The sequence below is a fragment of the Phlebotomus argentipes genome, unplaced genomic scaffold (genome assembly GCF_947086385.1).
Source record: "Phlebotomus argentipes unplaced genomic scaffold, Phlebotomus argentipes genome assembly scaffold_4, whole genome shotgun sequence".
Taxonomy (NCBI): Eukaryota; Metazoa; Arthropoda; class Insecta; order Diptera; family Psychodidae; genus Phlebotomus; species Phlebotomus argentipes.
Window position 1 is genome coordinate 3,255,845 of NW_026776174.1, and position 20,268 is coordinate 3,276,112.

General features: G+C 39.6%; 2 protein-coding genes across 2 annotated transcripts in view; one reads left to right on the forward strand and one right to left on the reverse strand.

The window, feature by feature from the left end:
- LOC132258064 (uncharacterized) overlaps positions 1 to 20,268 on the reverse strand; it is a 36,722-nt gene that overhangs the window by 13,086 nt on the left and 3,368 nt on the right. The gene's annotated exons all lie outside the window — the stretch shown is intronic.
- Positions 563 to 8,984, forward strand: LOC132258300 (tyrosine kinase receptor Cad96Ca). Its single transcript, XM_059755560.1, has 8 exons — positions 563 to 1,606; positions 1,683 to 1,947; positions 4,868 to 6,072; positions 6,470 to 6,609; positions 6,684 to 6,789; positions 6,866 to 7,005; positions 8,155 to 8,296; positions 8,362 to 8,984. Exons 2-8 carry the CDS (start codon positions 1,764 to 1,766, stop codon positions 8,584 to 8,586), a joined length of 2,142 nt encoding a protein of 713 aa, XP_059611543.1. The 5' UTR covers positions 563 to 1,606; positions 1,683 to 1,763; the 3' UTR covers positions 8,587 to 8,984.

Genomic DNA, 20,268 nt, shown 5'->3' on the forward strand with positions numbered 1-20,268 from the left:
GTTCAAAGCTGAAAAGAAATGATGAGAAGAAGAAGAGTTCAAGACATGGCGTATTGTTCAATGAGTTGAAATAACACAAGAGAACTTTTCAGCGAATAAGAGTTTCTGAGTTATAGTTATTGAATTAATAAGTTTGCCAAAGAACATATTGAGAATTGTAGTATGCATATCTAATGGTATATTTTGGTTTTGTTTTATGGGAATTTTTGAATATTCAACTTAAACATGAACTAGTAAATGAAATGTCCTTCTCTGGAAGCTTATCGTTCTTCGGGAAGTGATAAAATTGACTATTGACCTCTCTTGTAGACACTCGGAGATGAAGCAATAAAAGAATTGAGGTTCCAAATAAAAAGAAACATGATCAACTTGATCATGATCTTTTCCCAATCTCTCACCACACTATTGCGCACAAAGACAACAAAGAGCATGTTTTTCTCAATGGAGCAGATTTTTCCTGGTGGAACACCACCATCGTCTGAGCACTTAAAATCACGTTTAGATGCCTCTTTAAGAGTAAATGGTGGTAAATGTGTGTGCCTCGTACGTGAAGGTTATACGGTGATCTAGCGAGCTGAGAGTTGCCATGTATTTACCTGTTCAGTGGAATTCTCATACATTCACCCAGGCAAATACCTCGCAGTACAGAGGAGGTGATTTAAATTTCTCAATTTTCATTTGCACCTGCATAAATACTCTCCACATCCTGCAAAGGATGTCTGAAGTGGGGCGTTGCAGTCTTATTTAGTGGGTGTGATGGGCAGAAAAAGTAAAGTGGGTTAAAGATTGTGTACGGGAATTCTGCGATTCCATGAAAGTTTTCTTCATCCACCACTTCTTCACGTGAGATCACACATCAACGAATATAGGTGTGAGACGAAGACATACACTGGCAGATCGAGTGCTGCCTCAAGACATCCCATCGAGAGACCATTTAGTGTTGGTTCGACGATTGCTGGGTGACTTTGTGGCCAAGAGTTGTGTCAATTGCGGGAAGATTCCACTACAAATTGCTCACAATTTGTATTCAAAATGTGATCAAAGTGTTGGAAAATCCCAGGAAAAAATACATTGATGAGTTGATAGCAAGTGAAATTCTATGGAAAAGCGGAAAACGTGAAAATTTCGCAGTGCACTTCTCTGTCTATAGTGAGATATTGCTGGAAAAATACGTCTGGTGTTGATTAGTCAGTGAGAAAAATTCATTAAGTGTGGATCTGGTATGGTGGCTCAGCGCTGAAACCGGAAAAAACGAACACTTCAGCATTTCACGGATTCAGTGACGGAGTTATAGGGACTCTCGGTGATTACACCTGTGAAAAATTGTTTATTCTGACGGGATGAGAATTGAATGAATGTGCAGTAGCTCATCTCTGCAGAACAGCCTTGCAGCTCTGTGTCTCTCTGTCCACCACGGAGAGTGTATTTTAACAATAAGAACACAACAAAAGGTGAAAAAGAGAAATCGACTAACGGTGAACGGAAAGCCAGACATCATTATATGAATAACAAACCCGTGGTACTTATGTTCACGCCAATGTCACCTGACTGTCTCCAGCTTCCCTGAGTCTCTCCCCGGTGAGGATGGGAGGAAAGTAAGGATAAGGTGGAGTGTTGTCTCAATTCATGTGTTCCAGTGTGCCTCGAGAGTTTGGTGAAGTGTGCGATTTTGCCTCCCGCAGTTGGAGCATGAAAGAGTGGCAATTTATGTGACTCTGGAGGATTAATTGTGCCGGGCAGCAGCAGAATGTGCGCAAGAGGTCATGCAAATAGTGCAAACGATGAGACAAGTGCAACAGCCGCCTCTTGGATCTCAATTGGATAGTCAAGTCAGGCTTCCGCAGTGGCCACGGAGGCTCAAGTCAGTCATGGTCACTGGATCTCTAGCGAGCCGAGGACAGCGGATGGCCATCGCCATCCTCCTCCTGGTACTGTGCATCAAAGCAGGCAAGTGGAATCTGAGTCTCTCGGGCCTGACTGGCAATTTAATTAAGAATTTGACACGGTTTTTAATTAAACCACCTCAGCAATATTCGAGATTTATACCGCTCTCTCAACTCAATGACCGCAAATGTGTAGCGGAGCTTTTTTATTCTTCTTTCATCTCTCTCGCCGTACGTCTCGATACAAGTCTCTCTCTCTTACGCAGAAGACATTTCAACGTCGCCACACACAAGATAATCCTATAGATTGACTTTTCTTCACCAATTGCCAAAGAGATTGCTTCCATGCAATTTTCTCTTTTAGCAAAGTCAATGAGCACGAGACACAACGCAATAGCACGAAATACTGAACAGTTGTGAACAGAAGTTTAGACACATCGCGGTGTATTCTCGCAAAATATTCTAGATGAAAAGATTACATTGTTATTCTATGTTAAATCCCGTCTAATGCTGCGATAATCTGGGAAATAATGTTATTTCTTTAACGTGTCGCGAAATCTTTGATTTTTGCATAAATGTGTATGAATATTACTTTCGTTTTCTGTATATTTGAATTGATATTTCATTCAATATATGACAGCTTTGATTCTATAATGGTAAAATGGATATACAGAGCTTCTTCTGGAATACAGGAATTTATAGCAAAAGCTCAATAAGTCTCTATGACATGTTCATAAAAATAACATGACGGTTCTGGAAAATGTTGCAAAACCAGAATTGGATAAATAGAGAGAATGCTGTTTAATTTATTTAGCGAATAGATCTTGTCACATAGTGATGCTTTCTTGTCATTGTCATCAACATACAAATCACATAATGTCACGAACACTCCCCAAAGGAAGACCCTGAAGCTTCTTATAGCTGTTATAGCTTAATCCACTCTAGCGATGGTGTTAAAAAATGCAAAATGCCTCGCGCAGATCCGGGAACTTTAACCGGATAATTATGTAAGGTTGTGAAATGCCCCTGCAACACTCTCCGCCAGCGACAAAAATACCACGCTTCCACAACAATTTTTCAGTCTGAACAAAGACATGCTTAGAGGCAACCGGAAATTCTCGCTGAGCGCACAAAATTGCAAGGAGAAATTGTTCAATTTTAATTTGAAAGCGAATTAATTAATCTACACTGAACTCCGCCAGTGTGAACTTGCGTCTTCGTGAACCGCCCAAGTAATTGATGCACACAGCTCGAGAGGCGGTGAAATGGCAGGAAAACGAAAGTTGCCATGTCGCAATTTTGCCAATACAGAGATATTTCACAAAAGCACACCTCAAAATCTCATCTTTTTGCCTTCTTTTTCCCACCTTCGAGCGCACCAAAATTTCCAGGCAATTTATTGAAATCGAGTTCCAAGCCAGTGACGACATACGCGACCACACAAAAAGTCAACAACTGAAAATTATGAGACGCTGCGAGTGCTGATTAGTACGTGGAGAAGTGGAAGAATAAACTTCGGTATAAGCAACTTAATACTTTGGACTCTCCATGGGTGTGTTTGCTCGGCGCGAATATTTGCGAGAAAACGAAATCAATAATAGGAAAAAATTTCAGCACTCAATCAGTGTGATCTGTCTGGTTCGGCACTCAAGGATAAATGGCTGCAGACGGATCTATAAAATTCAATATTTTACTACCTCTTAAAATGTTATGTTGCAGTGCTCAATAGTCAATTATTCGTGACGTGGGGAGTCAGATACAATCGCCGGGGCGAAAATTCCCACATGTAATCTATGTGGCATTTACGCCAATTTAATATGCTGTATTTTAATGGCAAAACAGCAGATAGGAAAGAAAAATTGCAGCATGTCTGTGCAGTGCAAATAATCAGTAATCTCGCCGCAGTGATGGGAAAAAGCATTACAACCCGTACTCTGACTTGATTAATGCCGCATTTCAGTGTAACATGAATTTTCACACAGAGTTCCAGCTCGATAATACGTTTTTTTCACTGGTTTGTTATCTCACAGTCATCTTCTGTGTCAATGTCATAATCATGGTCTATTGAAAAATAGTTTTTTGTTTTACAAAATAATTATTTCAGTGCGCTTTTGATGCACTTTGACTCATTCCTCTATTAAATCGTGCACTCAGAGAAGATGTTTTTATCAAAATAAATGGCTGCTGAACGGATTTAATTTGTGTGTACAGAATAAGACATTGCCACATTTCCTGGGAAAAACACATTTATCAAAAGAGTACCAAAAAGTTCATTATTTTCTTGCGTTCTCAGAAATTAAGTGTGAAAAAGTCAAGAGAAGCCAAGAGAGAAGCTTAAATTAATCATTTCCTTGATGTTGGAGTTGTTTTTTTTATCTGTAGATACATACTTTATAAGATCTTTTTTACCACTTGAATTGCTAAATATAATTTTAAATAGTGACGTCAAATGGAAGTTTCTTGCTCACGTTTAGTTTTTTTTTTAATCTTCTTTGTAAATCTCCCTTGAAATGCAATGTAGAACATTACTAATTACTCAAAACCCACTGAAAAGAATGCATTCATAATTTGGTGTCACATGAAATTTGGAGCATTTAATGAATTTGGCACGGATCTTTGCTTCTTGTTAGTCAAAATACACGGAATATAAAATTTTGCGTTACAAATTAAACTGCTTTATTCATGAATCACGGCATTTGGTTTTCAACATATTCTCTTTATGTATACATAGATTTTATGATTGATTTCGTAATGCGGGGAATTTCTGGCCTTTGATGTAAAATCCAGTTTAGCTTTAGCTGAAACATCTCTAATCCACCACAGACACACGAGAAATTTCAGAGAGAGAGAGGCTCGCGGTATTCCAAATGTACATGTCCGTGTATAGTTAATTAAAATAGCTGTAGTACAGATTGGTCACCGAAAAATGTAGTGTGAGAGAACATTTGACCATCATTCAATCAATGTTCGTTTTTGCATTTCAGGACAATGTCAGCTCAATTCACCCCCAATTATGACGGTGGACCGGAATTGGCGGATTTTCGACACCCACGAGGTGGGCTCGTTTGTCACCCAAGTACATGCTGTGGACGACGAAAATGACCCTCTCGAGTTCGGCCTAGAGCCGTGGAATGGCAATTTCGGTACGTCCGCGGTCGCTGAGGGGCGAATGCCGTTCCGCATTGACTCCCAAACGGGCATTGTGTACTTGAACGAGTCCCTGGAAGGCTGGGCAGGGCAGAACTTCTTCATCTACGTCACCGTGTCCGACGGACAGTTGACAGCCAAGAACGAGGTGTACGTGAATGTACTGAGCAAGAATGCGTCCAAGGGGAGCGATCTGTACAACCCCAGGCCGCCTGGCTTTACACCCAGCGCCAAGAACATCTCCAGCCTCTTCCCACCGTTTCACTCCCTACCCGGCGTGCCCAGTGCAGCCGGGAAGCTGCCCCAGCCACCCAATGGGTATGCCTACGTCAATGAGCCCCACTTCAGTCCGCCCACAGGCTCTCCCGCGGACGGGAAGGCGCCGACAGGAGGAAGTTCGGGTCACAAGACCGTGTTGAGGCCCATTGAGGGCACAACGAAGAATCTCACTCAATACCATGTGATATCTGAGAATGGGGACGCCGCGGCGAAGGGCGAGGATGCAACAGGTACTGCAGACAGTGTCCCTATTGGAACAGTGGTGCCCATCGTCCTCACAATAGGCGGCATTTTCCTCGTGGCGGCCATTGTGGCGCTGCTGATTTTCCGGAAACACGTGTGTGCTTTTGGGAAGTCGCTGAAGAAGAAGAGCAAGGAGGAGATGGCAAAGAAGTCAAACCAAAGCAACGTTAGCAGCACTCTCACCGAGGACAGTCGCAACTCGATGGTGCTGCATCACTGGAACGGGCCGATGGCGTTCAACAATCGCTACGTGCCGTGGGAGCGGGACAATCAGCACTCGCAGGCCACGTCGCAGCTGAGCAATCTCTCCCAGGAGTCTCAGATCACCAAAGATCCTTGGGACTTCCCGCGACACCGTCTCAAGTTCTTCAATATCATCGGCGAGGGAGCGTTTGGGCAAGTGTGGCGATGCGAAGCGGCCCACATTGATGGCAAGGATGGCCTCACAACAGTCGCCGTGAAGACCCTCAAGGAGAATGCCACAGAAGTGGAGAAGCACGATCTTCTCTCAGAATTGACGGTGAGTTATTATGGAGATATTATTCTTGACGAGGGATTACCTTATTTGCGCGTACGTCGTTTGGCACAAATATAATTTGTCCACCAAATTTATAATTTACAAATTATAAAATATTACTTGCTTAGCGGTGCAGATAAATCCCTTTTCCTCAAATCCACCTTCACATTAGCTGGGAAAGTATCTATGTGGGCCACATTATGTGAGATACCTTTTCATTAAGTCCTACATTACTGGGTCTCCTGAGTGAAATGAGAATGCCAAATGACCAGAAATGTCCCTCGGGTTGGGGTGGAAGCACTCAATGTGGAAGAGCAGGAATTTTGAAATAGGCCCATTGATGGCGGAGGGTTGGGTGCTTTTTGTGAAATCCACTCAGCAAATGTTCTTTTCTCACCAGGTAATGAAGAGTCTGGAGCCCCACATAAATGTTGTAAGACTGCTGGGTTGCTGCACGGAGAAAGAGCCAATCTTTGTGATCTTAGAATATGTGAACAAAGGAAAATTACAGACGTACCTGAGAAATTCTCGAGCAGAAAAGTGAGTGGCAATTTAACAAATTCATTTCAGCCATTTAATTGGTCTCATGGTCTTTCTCGCATTCTTTCCCGTAGACACTATGGCAATACACATGGCAAATCCAACATTCTCACGTCGGGAGATTTGACGTCGTTCATGTATCAAGTGGCCAGAGGAATGGACTTTTTGTCCTCACGCGGGGTAAAAGCCATCAACACCAGCGCGCGCCCAATGCAGAATTTTCATTGCAATTTCCTCTATCTTTCCCTCCTCCCAGATTATCCATCGTGACTTGGCTGCCCGGAATATTCTCATAACTGACGAGCACACCTGTAAAGTGGCAGACTTTGGCTTCGCCAGGGACGTGGTGACGTCAAAGATCTACGAACGAAAGAGCGAAGGCAAATTGCCCATTAGGTAAAATGACTTTCCTGTTGGACCACTTTTACGCTTTAATGAGTTTTGCGAACGCGCTCTCGGAGCAATAATTTCACATGATACTGAGGGAATTTTGATGAGTTTTGCGTGTATATGTGTCCACTTGTCGACGCAAAATCTACAATATTTGTATTAAATTAATTACAATTTTGGGATAAAATTGCAGTGAACATTTGTGGGCTGTCAATGTGATGCCAATATAGAATGGGTTGGGAGAAATTTAATTTAATTAAAACTTGTTCTGTAATGTCGGACATTTAATGGCAAATTCGAAAACAAAACATTGTGGAAACCGTGGATGCAGTGGAAAAAAATGTTATGTTTACTATTTGATTTGCTCAACGAATTTCGTATCACAATGTTTGAAGTACTAAAGCTTCCGGCATTAAGCATTACTCTGAAATTCGACATCACGAAGTAGATTACTTTCCCACGTGCAACTTTATGCAAACAGAGTAAATAAATAGTTGTATCCTTATTCGTTTATATTTGACGATGGTTTAGGTTTTCGTGGTGAAGTCACAAAATCTCCCCCTGAAATGGCATCCCTGGGAAAATTGAAACTCCCGGAATGAGGGTGACTTTGGACTTATCTTATTATTCCCGCCTCGGATTTCAAGCACAAAACTCAGAGAAAGTGTAGGAGAAAAGGGGAGATAGTACGGGAATGAAATGTAAAAGTAATACTTGAGTGCTGGAGTGTGAGGTTGTATGTTCGGTAAATCTTTGGTTTTTTATTGTTTGACTCACATTTTTTGCTCCTCGAATGACGATGGACAAAAGGTGAAGTGGCAGAGAAGAGTGAAAAACTCAATTTAAGTTGAGAGCTGAAGACATGAGGGTGTGGGGTGAAAAGTGACGAGGAAGGAAAAACACGTATAAACATAAGTGGAGAAATGAAATCATTTAGAAAGAATGAGCAAACAGTTTACGATAACAGATTTCATTGGAGACTAGAAGAGAGTGAGATTCAATTTGAGTTCTCATGTGAATGCGATTGGGATGATGAGACTTTGGGGGTTTCGCTATACAATCAGGATGTTTATGGATGGATGGAAGGGTCTGCTTTTTCATGCTGTAATTTCATTTTCAAGAAAAATCCCTGGTATTCCTATTCTCTTCCTGCAGATGGATGGCCATCGAGTCACTGTACGACAATATCTTCTCTGTTAAATCCGATATTTGGAGCTTTGGGATACTCATGTGGGAGATTGTGACCCTGGGATCGACCCCATACCCAGGCATTGCAGCAGCCGAAGTTATGCGTCAGGTAGACGTGAATCGTGAGCTCAGCACGTAACATAGTAACTGACAAATGCAATATTTTCCCTCCAGGTACGTGACGGCTATCGCCTGGAGAAGCCAGAGCATTGTCGTCGAGAGCTGTACAACATTATGTACTACTGCTGGGCCAAGGATCCCAACGAACGACCAACTTTCTCCGAACTGGTCGTTCTCCTCGATAAGCTGCTCCTCACCGAGACAGACTATATCGAATTAGAGCGATTTCCCGATCACAATTACTACAATATGCTGAGTCTGAGTGGTGAAAAGCTATAATTGTCCTCTTTATGGCCCTCCGAAAAACATCTCCCAACTGTTTTTGTGTACATTAAGCAAGCAAGAAGGGAACATAAACACCAAATTAATTGGGATCATGTTTCTCATTATACTCAAAGAAGACTCGGCAGAGTGTGTTTGGAGACGAAGAGGATAAGAAGTTTTTCAATTTGATAACATAGCATTCTCGAATTAGCAATACTTTTGCTGCATTGTAATTTATTCAGTGTAAAAACTATATTGTAAATTGCTGTATATTAGTTTGAACATTGATTTGTGAAGAAACTTTAGTTGTTTCATTTTCTGGCTGATTTATTGAGTCAATTTTTAACTCATTAGAGACCAATTTCCGGAAAATTAGATTGAAATTGCACACGCATATTTTATGTGAATATATTGTCATCGATACGATTCAAATGGATTCATTTGTGCAGAAAAATTAACACTGTTTGGTAAAGTATTATGTGGCATTTCTCTAAATTATTTGATTACTTCATAGTTAAAAATTGGTAAGTAGAGCGAATCGATAAATCCATGAAATAGTACAATTGAAATAGGCTAACGTGTCTGATTCTATATACAAATGCTTGTATAAATGTCAATATTGAAGTGCGAAAGGCCAAAGTCTTTACGGTTTCCTCACGTGTGGAACAAAGCCAACAGTGGCTGTAAAATGATGAATAGGTGTCAAGGGAGGATTTTGTATGGTGTTTCCTGATGGGAAATATCATTTATCTTGTGTCTATTTTCACACTGAGGGAGAAGAAATTCCGTCATCAAATATTTCATTAAATACTCCTGTCCAGTTCCAATGGCGACAACGTCTCATGGGGCGTAAATGATTTTCTTTTTCCCGATTTGAGAAATTATTTGCGGATAGACAGAGCCGAAAAGACTCGATTGCGATCAACATGAATTTAATATGATTGAGCAGATTTGTGGAGGAAATTGAGTGTATTGACCAAGTCATGCGGTAAAAATGTGCCAGAAGAGAGAAAGCCAAGCGAGGCGAGCGTTGAGGGCAAGTGGGATCCTGTTGCCTCAGGGACTTTGGCGGTAGTTGTACGGGAGTAAACCATATGTGCATATAAAACTTATTTATTCACGCCACTTTTCCTTCCTCCGACATCCATCCCCCAGTGTTGCCATTCATCTAGCGTCTCAGACAGCAAAGCACCCTGCATCTAGTGTATTATTCATTGTAAGATGACGTGGACGGAGATCGGTAGATGAGGGCGAAATTCAAGCTAATTAGTTGTCTTTTCTGTTTTATGGCCAGGGGGGACAAAGAAGGCAAAATTGTGCAAAACTTTCAAGACACACAGAGGGTAACGAGCTTTTCCTCCTAAAGAGCCACATCCAACTTCAATATTTCACATTGTTGAGTGGCTTGCAATTTTTCGCTCAACAACCAGAAGAATGGTTTTCGTCTGACTTTTTTCCATTCTCCACTCGGGCCTCGCTCCTTCTCTACAGCCTGAGAAAACAGACAGAAGATGGTGAATAAGAGGAAAAAAGATGTAATGTGAAATATTCCCAGAAGTAATTAAGATTGTTACACAAGGCAACAATTTTTTCTCCTTGCCATATTCCACCCTTGTCCTTTCACGAGCTTCACATTTCTCTCTTCAAAACCGTTATATTATTGAGGAGAAGACATCGTGTTCTGTAAACTTTTGTACTATGTCCTTAATTTTCTCGTTGATGTTATATGAAGAGAGACGTTTTTCTTCTCCTGCTGCTTGTTTTAGAAATGCTCCATTATGCATGACGATGTTAATAATTTCAGTTCACTTTCTTCCTAATATCTAGTCCTACAATCCTTATTCTCCACGGCTTGAAGTGCATTGTCTGTAAGTTAAATCCATTCAAACGACCCGGAGTCTGGCATACCGAAAAATCTGGGTGGGTGGAATAAATGGCGCCATGTACACTTGTTTGTTCGTCGTTTTTCATTGTCTTGTATCCCTCCGTTCCGTCCCACCCTGTGTTGGCACTCAGCATCATAAACACTGCATGTGGGTCATTCTGGAACATAAACAGCCTCCGAGAGACGTGCATCCTTGATAATGATTGTATAGTGACGACGACACTCTGGAAAGGACGAGGTGAGCATGAATTGTGCTCTAAATTGGAGAACATCTGCAGCTAGGCCAATTGTGTCCTAGAACAATTCTTTTTCTCAATGCCTCGGTCTTGCACATATTACACAATTAAATGGTTCATGGCAGAAAAGGAGGGGAAATGTAGAAAGTATTAAGTTGTGGGACATTCTTTGTTCATATTTATCCAGAGAAGTGCTTTGTGACTCTCCTTGCTAGTCAGCATCCTATTTCTTAACAAATATGTATGTTCATATGTATGTAGAGTTGGTTGTGTTTTACACGTTTACTTTCTGAGTCAATGGAAATAAACTACTGAATAGAAAATATATTCCAGGTTTGTTTGTAATCCCGCAAAGTAGTCTTGTATTATTGATAAATTCTGTATATTCGAGGAAAATCTCTAAAAGTGGGTCATTGTTGCTGTTCATCGTAATATTTCAATGCGAAATATTTGCAAAATCGCTCAATATTTATTTAAGGTAATGCAATTTCATATGCGTTATATATTTACCTACATATATATATATATGCATTTTGATCCAAAAATAAATTTATCTCAGCACCAAAAATGTGGTTATACAATATTCCAGAGCGATAGTATAAACTTTATTTCCCAACTTTCTTCCAGAGTCTTAAACAATTTCAATGATACATCTTATGAGTTCTGACAATTTCGCAATGGGATTCAAGATGTTTGAATAACGCATAATAACATAATATTTGCGGTTGAAAGAAGTAGCTAAAAATGTACATGGGAGAAAAATTATGTGAGAACACGAATGCCCTACATATCTTACCAGTATTTACTATGTTTGGAGAGTCTTAGCTGGGGCTTTTCCCATGGATTTTCTCCGCAAATGCGTTAGAAAAACACCACGCTGGGTTTATTTACCAATAACACACAGTGCCACTGTATATATAGTGTTTCTTTGCGTTCACGCTTTTTGTTCTTTTTATTTTAATTTACTCCGTATGTTTGTATGCTCAAATATACAAAAGCACATAAAATGCTGTGATATCATATTAAATGTACATAAACATGGAATTCGTCAAGGGTGAAAAGGTATCTACAAATTATTTGCGTATATGTACACACATTCGTGTCGAAATAGGTGTGAAATTGTGTGACCTGATCCACGAATTTCGATGAAATAAATTGAGGATGAAAGGTAACATGGAGCAATTTTATCTCTTTCGACGCATACGAAATTTTGAATCTCTGCTTTTATTACACACTCACTTGATCTATTTTATATTCTTTTTGGGCACACTCTAAAGCGATTGCATTGGAATCAGAACCTTGATGTGGCTAAAATAAAATCAATTTCGCATTGAAAGTTTTACGACGATTGCCAGAAAATCGATACAGAATATATGATAGAAACGTTTGGTCCTAAGTAAGAATTCATCTCGAATTGTCGTTGGAAAAGCTTCGAAATTCAACTGAGATATGAGCATTTTATTTCTATACCAAATGATTTTCATATACTGCACAATACTGATGAATTTCGGTATTGTCCATTGCTTTATCATTGAGTTGTATAAGCAAATGTATAGTTGTCGATTTACATACATCAACTACCAGTTTACTATGCAAATTCATTTTCGAATTCGACAATACATAACACCATTTAAAATTGTACGAGGTTTACGGAAAATTTAGTGGCTGAATATTAATTGGCATCTGAAATTCCCTCTAATAAATGGGACGCACATCGTCGTGGTTTGATTAAGGAGGGATGATGAGGATCATAAATGAGTCGAAACTGCCCCCAAATGCCAACACCGTTCACCCATGAACTATGAAGCGATGCTATAGAATCTGATTGTGTGCGGTGAAGTGGAGTGAGACAACTTTTCGCATATGACCCACAAGGACCAAACTAAATATTCGGGCTTGCTTTGTGCACAAGACAGGGTAAGTCAGAAGGGTTCCCCTCTTAGTATTCCAGAGTGATATAAATTCAGTGTGGATTACACAATGTGTGAAGTGTTAACACACTGGTGCAGACATTAATTAGAGTGTTGTGAAGTTGGTCCGGCACTTTTTCCTTGCTCCAAACAATTTTACTCGCTTTTCTGGACAAGCACCCTTCGACATGATCACATTGGATGGGTGAATGAGTTGAAATAAAAGCAGTGTAGTGGAAAATGGAAATTACTATATAGTCTCGATAAATTTCCCTACACTGCCGTACATACGTATATATATGTACCCACCGACTCCTTATTTCTCGGAAAGCGAACCCCAGGAAACACCCCTTTTGGTCGTTCCAATTCCACTTGTGCAAAACATTTGGCGTTGGACATTGATGCTTGAGCATCATTTAACATTATGGGATTAAATTGTATCATATCTTGGCTCATGTGAAATGGGTTTTTCAATATGGATCACAGATGAAGAGATGATAGTGTCGAAGCAGCCAGGATTTCTGCCAAATATGTGTTTCTTGATCTGATTTTGCTCCATCCATAAACAGAGGGAATTCCTCTTTGCCATCTCTTCTGCACTCTCCTCTTCCCTCCGGCCATCATGATGTTGATACTCCACTATTTTGCTAGTCACTTTCGCAGCAAGAACATGCAGGGCGGGGATTCTGGGGAGAACGAATTACTCCAATCACTAGATGAACACATGCACCAGACGCGTCTATGCATAGTTATTGGTGATATTGACACACGTGGGAGAGAAAATTATTCTGCAATTTCACAGTTCCAAGCTTGAAAACACATTGATTGTACTCAGAGCCGAAAATAAATTAATAACCTACAACACAATATTCCGAAGCGTAAACATCCTTGCTAAACACTTTCCCATTAAGGGTTTGGCAGGTTATTACCTCCAAAGTATTTCTTTCACCAAAATTAAAATGCATTGTGTCCCCTGAATAGAATATATTCGATGCTCTTCCTGGAAAAGTTCATTCCAACTCTAAAAATGAAAATGGCTAGGGATAAATCCGCGCTGAAATATGAAGTGCCCTCCATATTTCACTTCTCTCTCTCTCTCCATGTTGAAAATATAAATTTTCAGTTATTGTCTTATTGCTCATGAGCACAATCGATGAGAGCAAAAAAAGGCTGCAGATGCATTATTCATTTTTATGAACTAAGAGCAATTTTTACTTTGAGCATCTCTATGAATTACCACATTGGAATGTATGAAGTATATATCACTAAAAGTGAGGTCGAAAAGTTTCTGCAATTCACTCTTGAGCTTCCAACATCCCCATTCAGTATGTTACATAAATTTCACGATAAGTTTTTGGTAAAAAGTTCATGAACACGTATGAACTATTTTGTCCCATTTAATATTTCCCGTTTAGTATTCCTGCAATGGAGCAATTTTCATTTGGCTGTAACTCAATATGATTGTTGTCCAATGTTCTATAGAAATGATTTATTCGGGGATTCCCTCGGCGTTGAAATGGATGAAAGTTGGTTTTTCGTCCTTTTGCATATCCCACGGGACAAACTACTGGGGCGTGTAGAGTGGCAAAAAAAAAATCTCCAACATGGAAGCAGAGAATGGGCAAATATTAGTTGAATGCCATGAGAACAAATGACCACAAGGACATTGAACATGTAGTTTTTGGTAGTATATAAAACAACATAAAATACCACGATGACAATCAGCATACAAACAACCCTAATTTGCATACAACACTCTCAAATTGTGCGAGCGAGAGGTATTGAGCGCGCATAGTGGCGAATGAGAGACAATTTAGATAAATTACATCAATTTCGCAGCTAGCAATTATGGTAAAACCTCCAACCAATTACCCCCTAATACACATTCATATCAGACCTAATGGAAGGGATTCATTTTCAAAGGGGAGCCTGTGTGCTTTTCATTAGACACGGGGGCGAAATGATGAGAAACAACAAATTATGCACCATTAGATCCTCTGCTTGTTCATCCAAAATGTCCATTAATTCCAATAGTTGAATTGTGATATTGCCTCGTGTACCCCAGAGTGAATCAGATTCCGAAAATAGCCTCGACAGCCTCTGACTACCTATGCATCCGCATTTATTAGCGCAATATGTCAATTATTCCCTGATTTTGCGAGTAATCGCATAAATGGAAAGAGATTGGGGGAGATCAATAGTCAGAATTGTGAGTTTTCAGAACTCAGATGCATGCTTTTCGTCGGAAGAGATTAAAAAGGATGTGAGATAAAAGGCAACATTTGGATTAGAGTGAATTGTTGCTTCTTTGCGCTCCTTGTTTTTCTATCGTCGCCACATTCAAGTTGATGCCGCAAAAATTGAGATAGTGAATTCGATACATTTCAACAATTTCCGCAACATATTTACTGACATGAGGCGACGAGTGTGTGTGTGGTTGGAGGACGAAAAGCTCTTTTTCGATGGTATGGAGAACAATTTGCCAGACGATTTAGCTCGATGACGATATACTTTTGTTGGGGCCACGAGATTCCGACATTCCTCCATATATTCCCACACTCTGCGGCCCATCTTTTTCCGCCATCGGGAAAGCCACTCGCAATGCTCGAGAGAAATAATCTAGATGAGAGAGGGGGACAAATGAGGAAATTTTTGACCGAAATATCAAGCTCTTTCGCAGTGATTTATGAAATTCACTCCTGTATTGAAATTCCATGCCTCCAAGAAGCACACTTCTTATTCACGCGAAATCACGCGAAATTCTTTCCTCTCCAACACTATAATTTTCATGCACAAACGGCTTAAATTTAAATACATTATGTATATAAATCTCCAGAAGCTCACTCATAATTTATAACAAATAGGGGGAAGACATGAATGTGTTAAACGATTTTTAAAATCATACATTACGCGACGTCGTGCAATAAAAAAGACATTACGCCATTATGTAAATTAATACAAGAATAGTATTACGGGTGATTGTCATTCCCAGCTCGGAAGGTCTATGAAGGAAAATCGATGAGTTTTTGATTCTTGCGGGCGAGAGCGTGCCGTAATAAATTTTCTCCCGGCATATTTTTCACCCTTATCACACGAGGTGTGAGTATGTGACTGCGACAGCGAATATCAGTAATTCATGTCACGCAGTTTTTTGTGCGATCGGCCTTTTTTCCTAGTCCTGATAAAGGGATTTGATGAATAGAAAAATTGCTTAACTAGCACGAACGGTGACACTCGTTTTGCTCCTCTTTTTGTGTCCCCCTATTTATTTGCCCTTAATACGATTGTTTGGGAAAACACCCAGGAAAAGAGGGCTGGGGTGAAAGCTTATGGAAGAGAGCATTCCCGAAGATATTTTCCAGAGTCGACAAAACTATACGAAGGGAGACAAGAAAATATAAAAGTTTAATTATTTGTTCTTGCACGTCTCTGCCAACCAGATTCCAATTTTCAGAAACTCAGACTTGTTCAGATTTTATGACTTTTCTTCTCAATCGCATGTTAGGGACATTTTTTTTAACGTTTCACTTCTTGATACCACAAGTCACCATCGCCTTTTCTTCACAATTTCCATCATGGATATCATTTCCGTGGCTCTCTACACGTGCAATTAATTTTCCCCATTCCATCTTTCTCTCGCACACAGCAATCTTACCATTTTGTACATAAGAACAGCTAGGAAATGATTCGCGTATGAATGTAATTTCCTTCTGTATCATAAAATAAATTGCTGCTGCTTAAGAAGGATTCGTGTTACGTATTTTCACACTTTCCCTCAAACTGCGCGTCGGTGAAATTTATTGTCTTTTCTTAAAAAAATAATATGTCTTGCAGAAAATCCAAATATGAATCCGATTGACCTTATGCGACTGAATTACTTCTACTTGGTGTATAACTTGAGAATGCAGACAGTGCAGCTTAAAGTTGTGTAGAAAACTCTCTTCATGCTTTGTTGTTTTTATCTATTTAACCACTATGTCATGCTCAACATATTTATTCCATTTGCTTTGAAATGCACTCAAATTTCTTCAGTGTGAAATTGTGTTCTCCTTAAAGCAACTCCTTTATCTTCTCCTTTTCACCCACATTGAGTAAGAAGTTGCTTTGTGAATCTCCTCATAAAGCAAGATGATGATAAAAGTCACTGAGAGAATGAATAAATGAAATGATAATCTCACAACACCCTTGGTGGAATAAATTTTAATTAGTGTGTGGTATATTGTTGAGAGTATTAAATTTTATGTCTTGTAGGCGAATACTCGGTTAATGGTTAATTCATTAATCTACCCATTCCATTAGGACAATGGCTGCAAGAGTGTATATCATGGCAATTATCAGCGTGAAAATATTCATGTGACTCTGGCGTGACTCTTTAATCTCAGCCCATCACCTCCTCACCATCCCAGCTTTACCACTAAAAATAATACCACCCTCTATTGCCTTCTTCCGGCACACTTTCACGGCTCAACACTCTCGTGGAGCAACCAGTGTGTGCTCCACTTTGAGGAGAAAACTAAAATGTGTGAGACTCATCTTCCATGGGATCTATCCTCCTATGAGTTTAATCACCAGACACAAATACGTTCTCCTCGTGCGCTGGAAAATATGCTGAAGCGAAGAGCATCTTCACTGTTTTTGTATATTCATTAGCGTAAATATTTACATTTTCATCAAAGTAAATTGTTTCAAGCGGCAAACGTTGATGAATTATGTATAAATCTACTATTTTCACAGAGTTTCCCTTAGGAATTTCCTCAACAAGAAATGTTCCATTGCCTTTGATTGGATATTGCAAAAGGCAATGGAAAGACAAAGTTGGATGGAAAGTAGAAAGGAAATTTTCACGCCAATAAAAGGAAGCAATTTGCACGTGAATGAAACAAGTCCCAAAAACCAAGTTTTCTTCTTGTACTCCTGGAGAAAAAGCTTAATCGAATTTGGGGAATTTCACACAAGCTAATCGCATTCATGAAATATTTCGGATACCTCACTCCAGTCGGAATGACAATTTTCAAAGTATTCGCACTGAAATGTATAGCGTGCTTCGCCACGTCGCAAGGAAGCTAGGAAAAACATTTGACCTGTTCGGTAAAAGGGAGAACAAGTCGAAAATCTGTTTTCGTAATTTCATGCACATCACCTCAGATTATCGTCTGCTGGAAAACTTTCCTCATGGACTTTTCCTGAATTTTTCATTTTGCCCATCACCCTCTGAGCAGGAATGTCTCTGGCTTCATCGCAAATGCTAGAGTAAGACTTTTCTCGTCCTCACGCATATTTTATGATACACATAATGTAATATTTATACAATCTCACGATGTTAACACCCCCACTCGAAGCACTTTCCATTCTGGCGCTGTTAAATTTTATCACAAAAATTAAAAGTTTTCTCTGTAACATGATGGCGTGACAAAGTGGTGTGGATTATTCTTGAAAAATTATAACACCGAGTCACACGATCACACCACTTTTCTCACACAAAAGCCCCGCCACTGCGAGTGATATTTTGATAAGTGAGCGAGGAGAAAAACGAATGGTACTTTTTGAACAAACAGAGAAAAAATGCCTACTGTAGCATGCAAATGTATTAAATATAGTTTCGTGCAACTTTTTTTTTATCTCCACCGAGCAATTAAAATGCCATACACCACTTTTCTCATGAAACTCTAATAAAATTAACGACGTTTTAATGAATTTTTAACCCATAATGTCCGTATATAGCAAAACTGTAAAATATTTATTGCTCTCTACCTTACGCAAATTTTTCCATGAGGTACAGTTGGAATTAATTTAAACTTTTGCTTTCACGAGTTTCTCGGTTGGGAAAAAAGTGCCTCAAAAAACTTTTATTGGAGCGAAATTTCCCGAGAGTCTTTTGCGGTAAACAATTTTTCCAATCTAGCAATTTCACTACATTTAATCACATCTGAAGAGTTGCGGCGCTTGCGAAAAATTTAATATCCGAATCAAATAATTTGAACTTAAAGAGTCTCAGAATAATATCAACGCTAATTTGTGTCCTATTAATATTAACTTCCTTAGACAATTACTTACTTCTTTAACATTTCAATTATAATCAATTAGGTATACCTGAGGAAATACTTTCCAGTATTTTCCGAGTTGTATTTCAGCACGCAATAAAATTTTTAATAATTATCGCTTATGCTTCGATAATTGAAAAGTCTTCGAATATAAAGAGCATGAAATACATAATTATCGAGTTAAAAGTTCTCAATTTATACTATTAAAATGTACTGTTTAATCTAGATTCTGGAGTGTTTTACAATTGAGTTTAATAATTGTTTTGTTGCGGAACAAAACGAATTATCGGAAATTATAGTGCAATAGTTGGTCTGACTGTGTATGATACAGGATACAGAATTAATGGGTTTATTTGGAGTTTTGTTGGTTAGTTTTCGGAAATTAAATATGATATATCTGTACGTGACAAATTTCTGTCGACAATTTGTTGCGATATCTCTTAATTTCTTCTCGTTCACGGACGTAATCCAGTGTAATCGTATATAAACAATGTGGTGAATTTATTGGTATCGATATATGGTGTTTGCCACAGGGTGGCTTTTAATTAAATAAAATAAAAGTTGCGAAGAATACATTGACCTGTCGACATTTATTTTCCTGAGTGACTTATTGAAGGCTTCCCATAAATTCATTTAATAGACGCAGTCACTCAAAGTTTGGGTTCATTTCTTTTCGATTGCCATTAAGTGGGCGCCAACGCGACGCTATTTGTATGATTGCGGATACGTGCAGGGTGTATTGTGGGGCTTTTGGCGAGAAGAGCTTTCATAGAATATCTCAGTCATCCTGCAAATTGTATTTCTATTGACGATGCGATAGCATTGCAGAGCTGAAAGTTAACGAACTTTTATCGGCAAGAACACACATTTCAATTCCCAGGTGAGTACACACCATCCCTTCTCCCCTGTTTACTATATTGCATGCGACCCCAACCCAAGCAAGTGAACCTGAGAAGCCAGTGCCATTTCATATTCCTTCCTTGGCAGCGCTATTGTGGAGAAATCTTCATTACGCTTTTATGAATGTGACACGATATGGCGCAAAAGGCAGGGTCGTTTTTGGGGGCGATGCCATCCTGACTCTGTCTCCCTTCACCCCACGCACGAGGGTGATTTATCAGCCCAACCTCGCATTCGATGGAAGTCAAAGTGCCTTTCATGGTGGCGAGGAGTCGCGAGATAAGGCGCTTTAAATGTTTTGGAATAATGGCAAAATGAGAATTCGTCCCTGACACTATAAGTACATTAGAGGTGCTTGATATTGTTGCCGTGTTTGCCACCAAAATGCTTTTTGACTCTCTCTATAAAAGATTTCTCCACGTAGCTTGCATGAATCTATGCTATACAGGAACATGGTGACGGCACAGTGCATATAACTGAGGAATATTCCTTCTCTGCACGCCTCGTCGAGGTGTTGGTGCTCCACAATGCTTCCCATTTCAATTGCATGTGATTCATGGAAGTGAATCCAATATGGGACGGGTATTTAGTCACTCTAAGTACCCTACCCTTACTTTCAATTTGATGTGTTTCATAAGTTCAACTGGATAAGTTTGAATTCTGTAAGATGCGATACATGTGCTATGGTATTTTGAACTTACAAACAAAAGCATCAGTACTTCTTG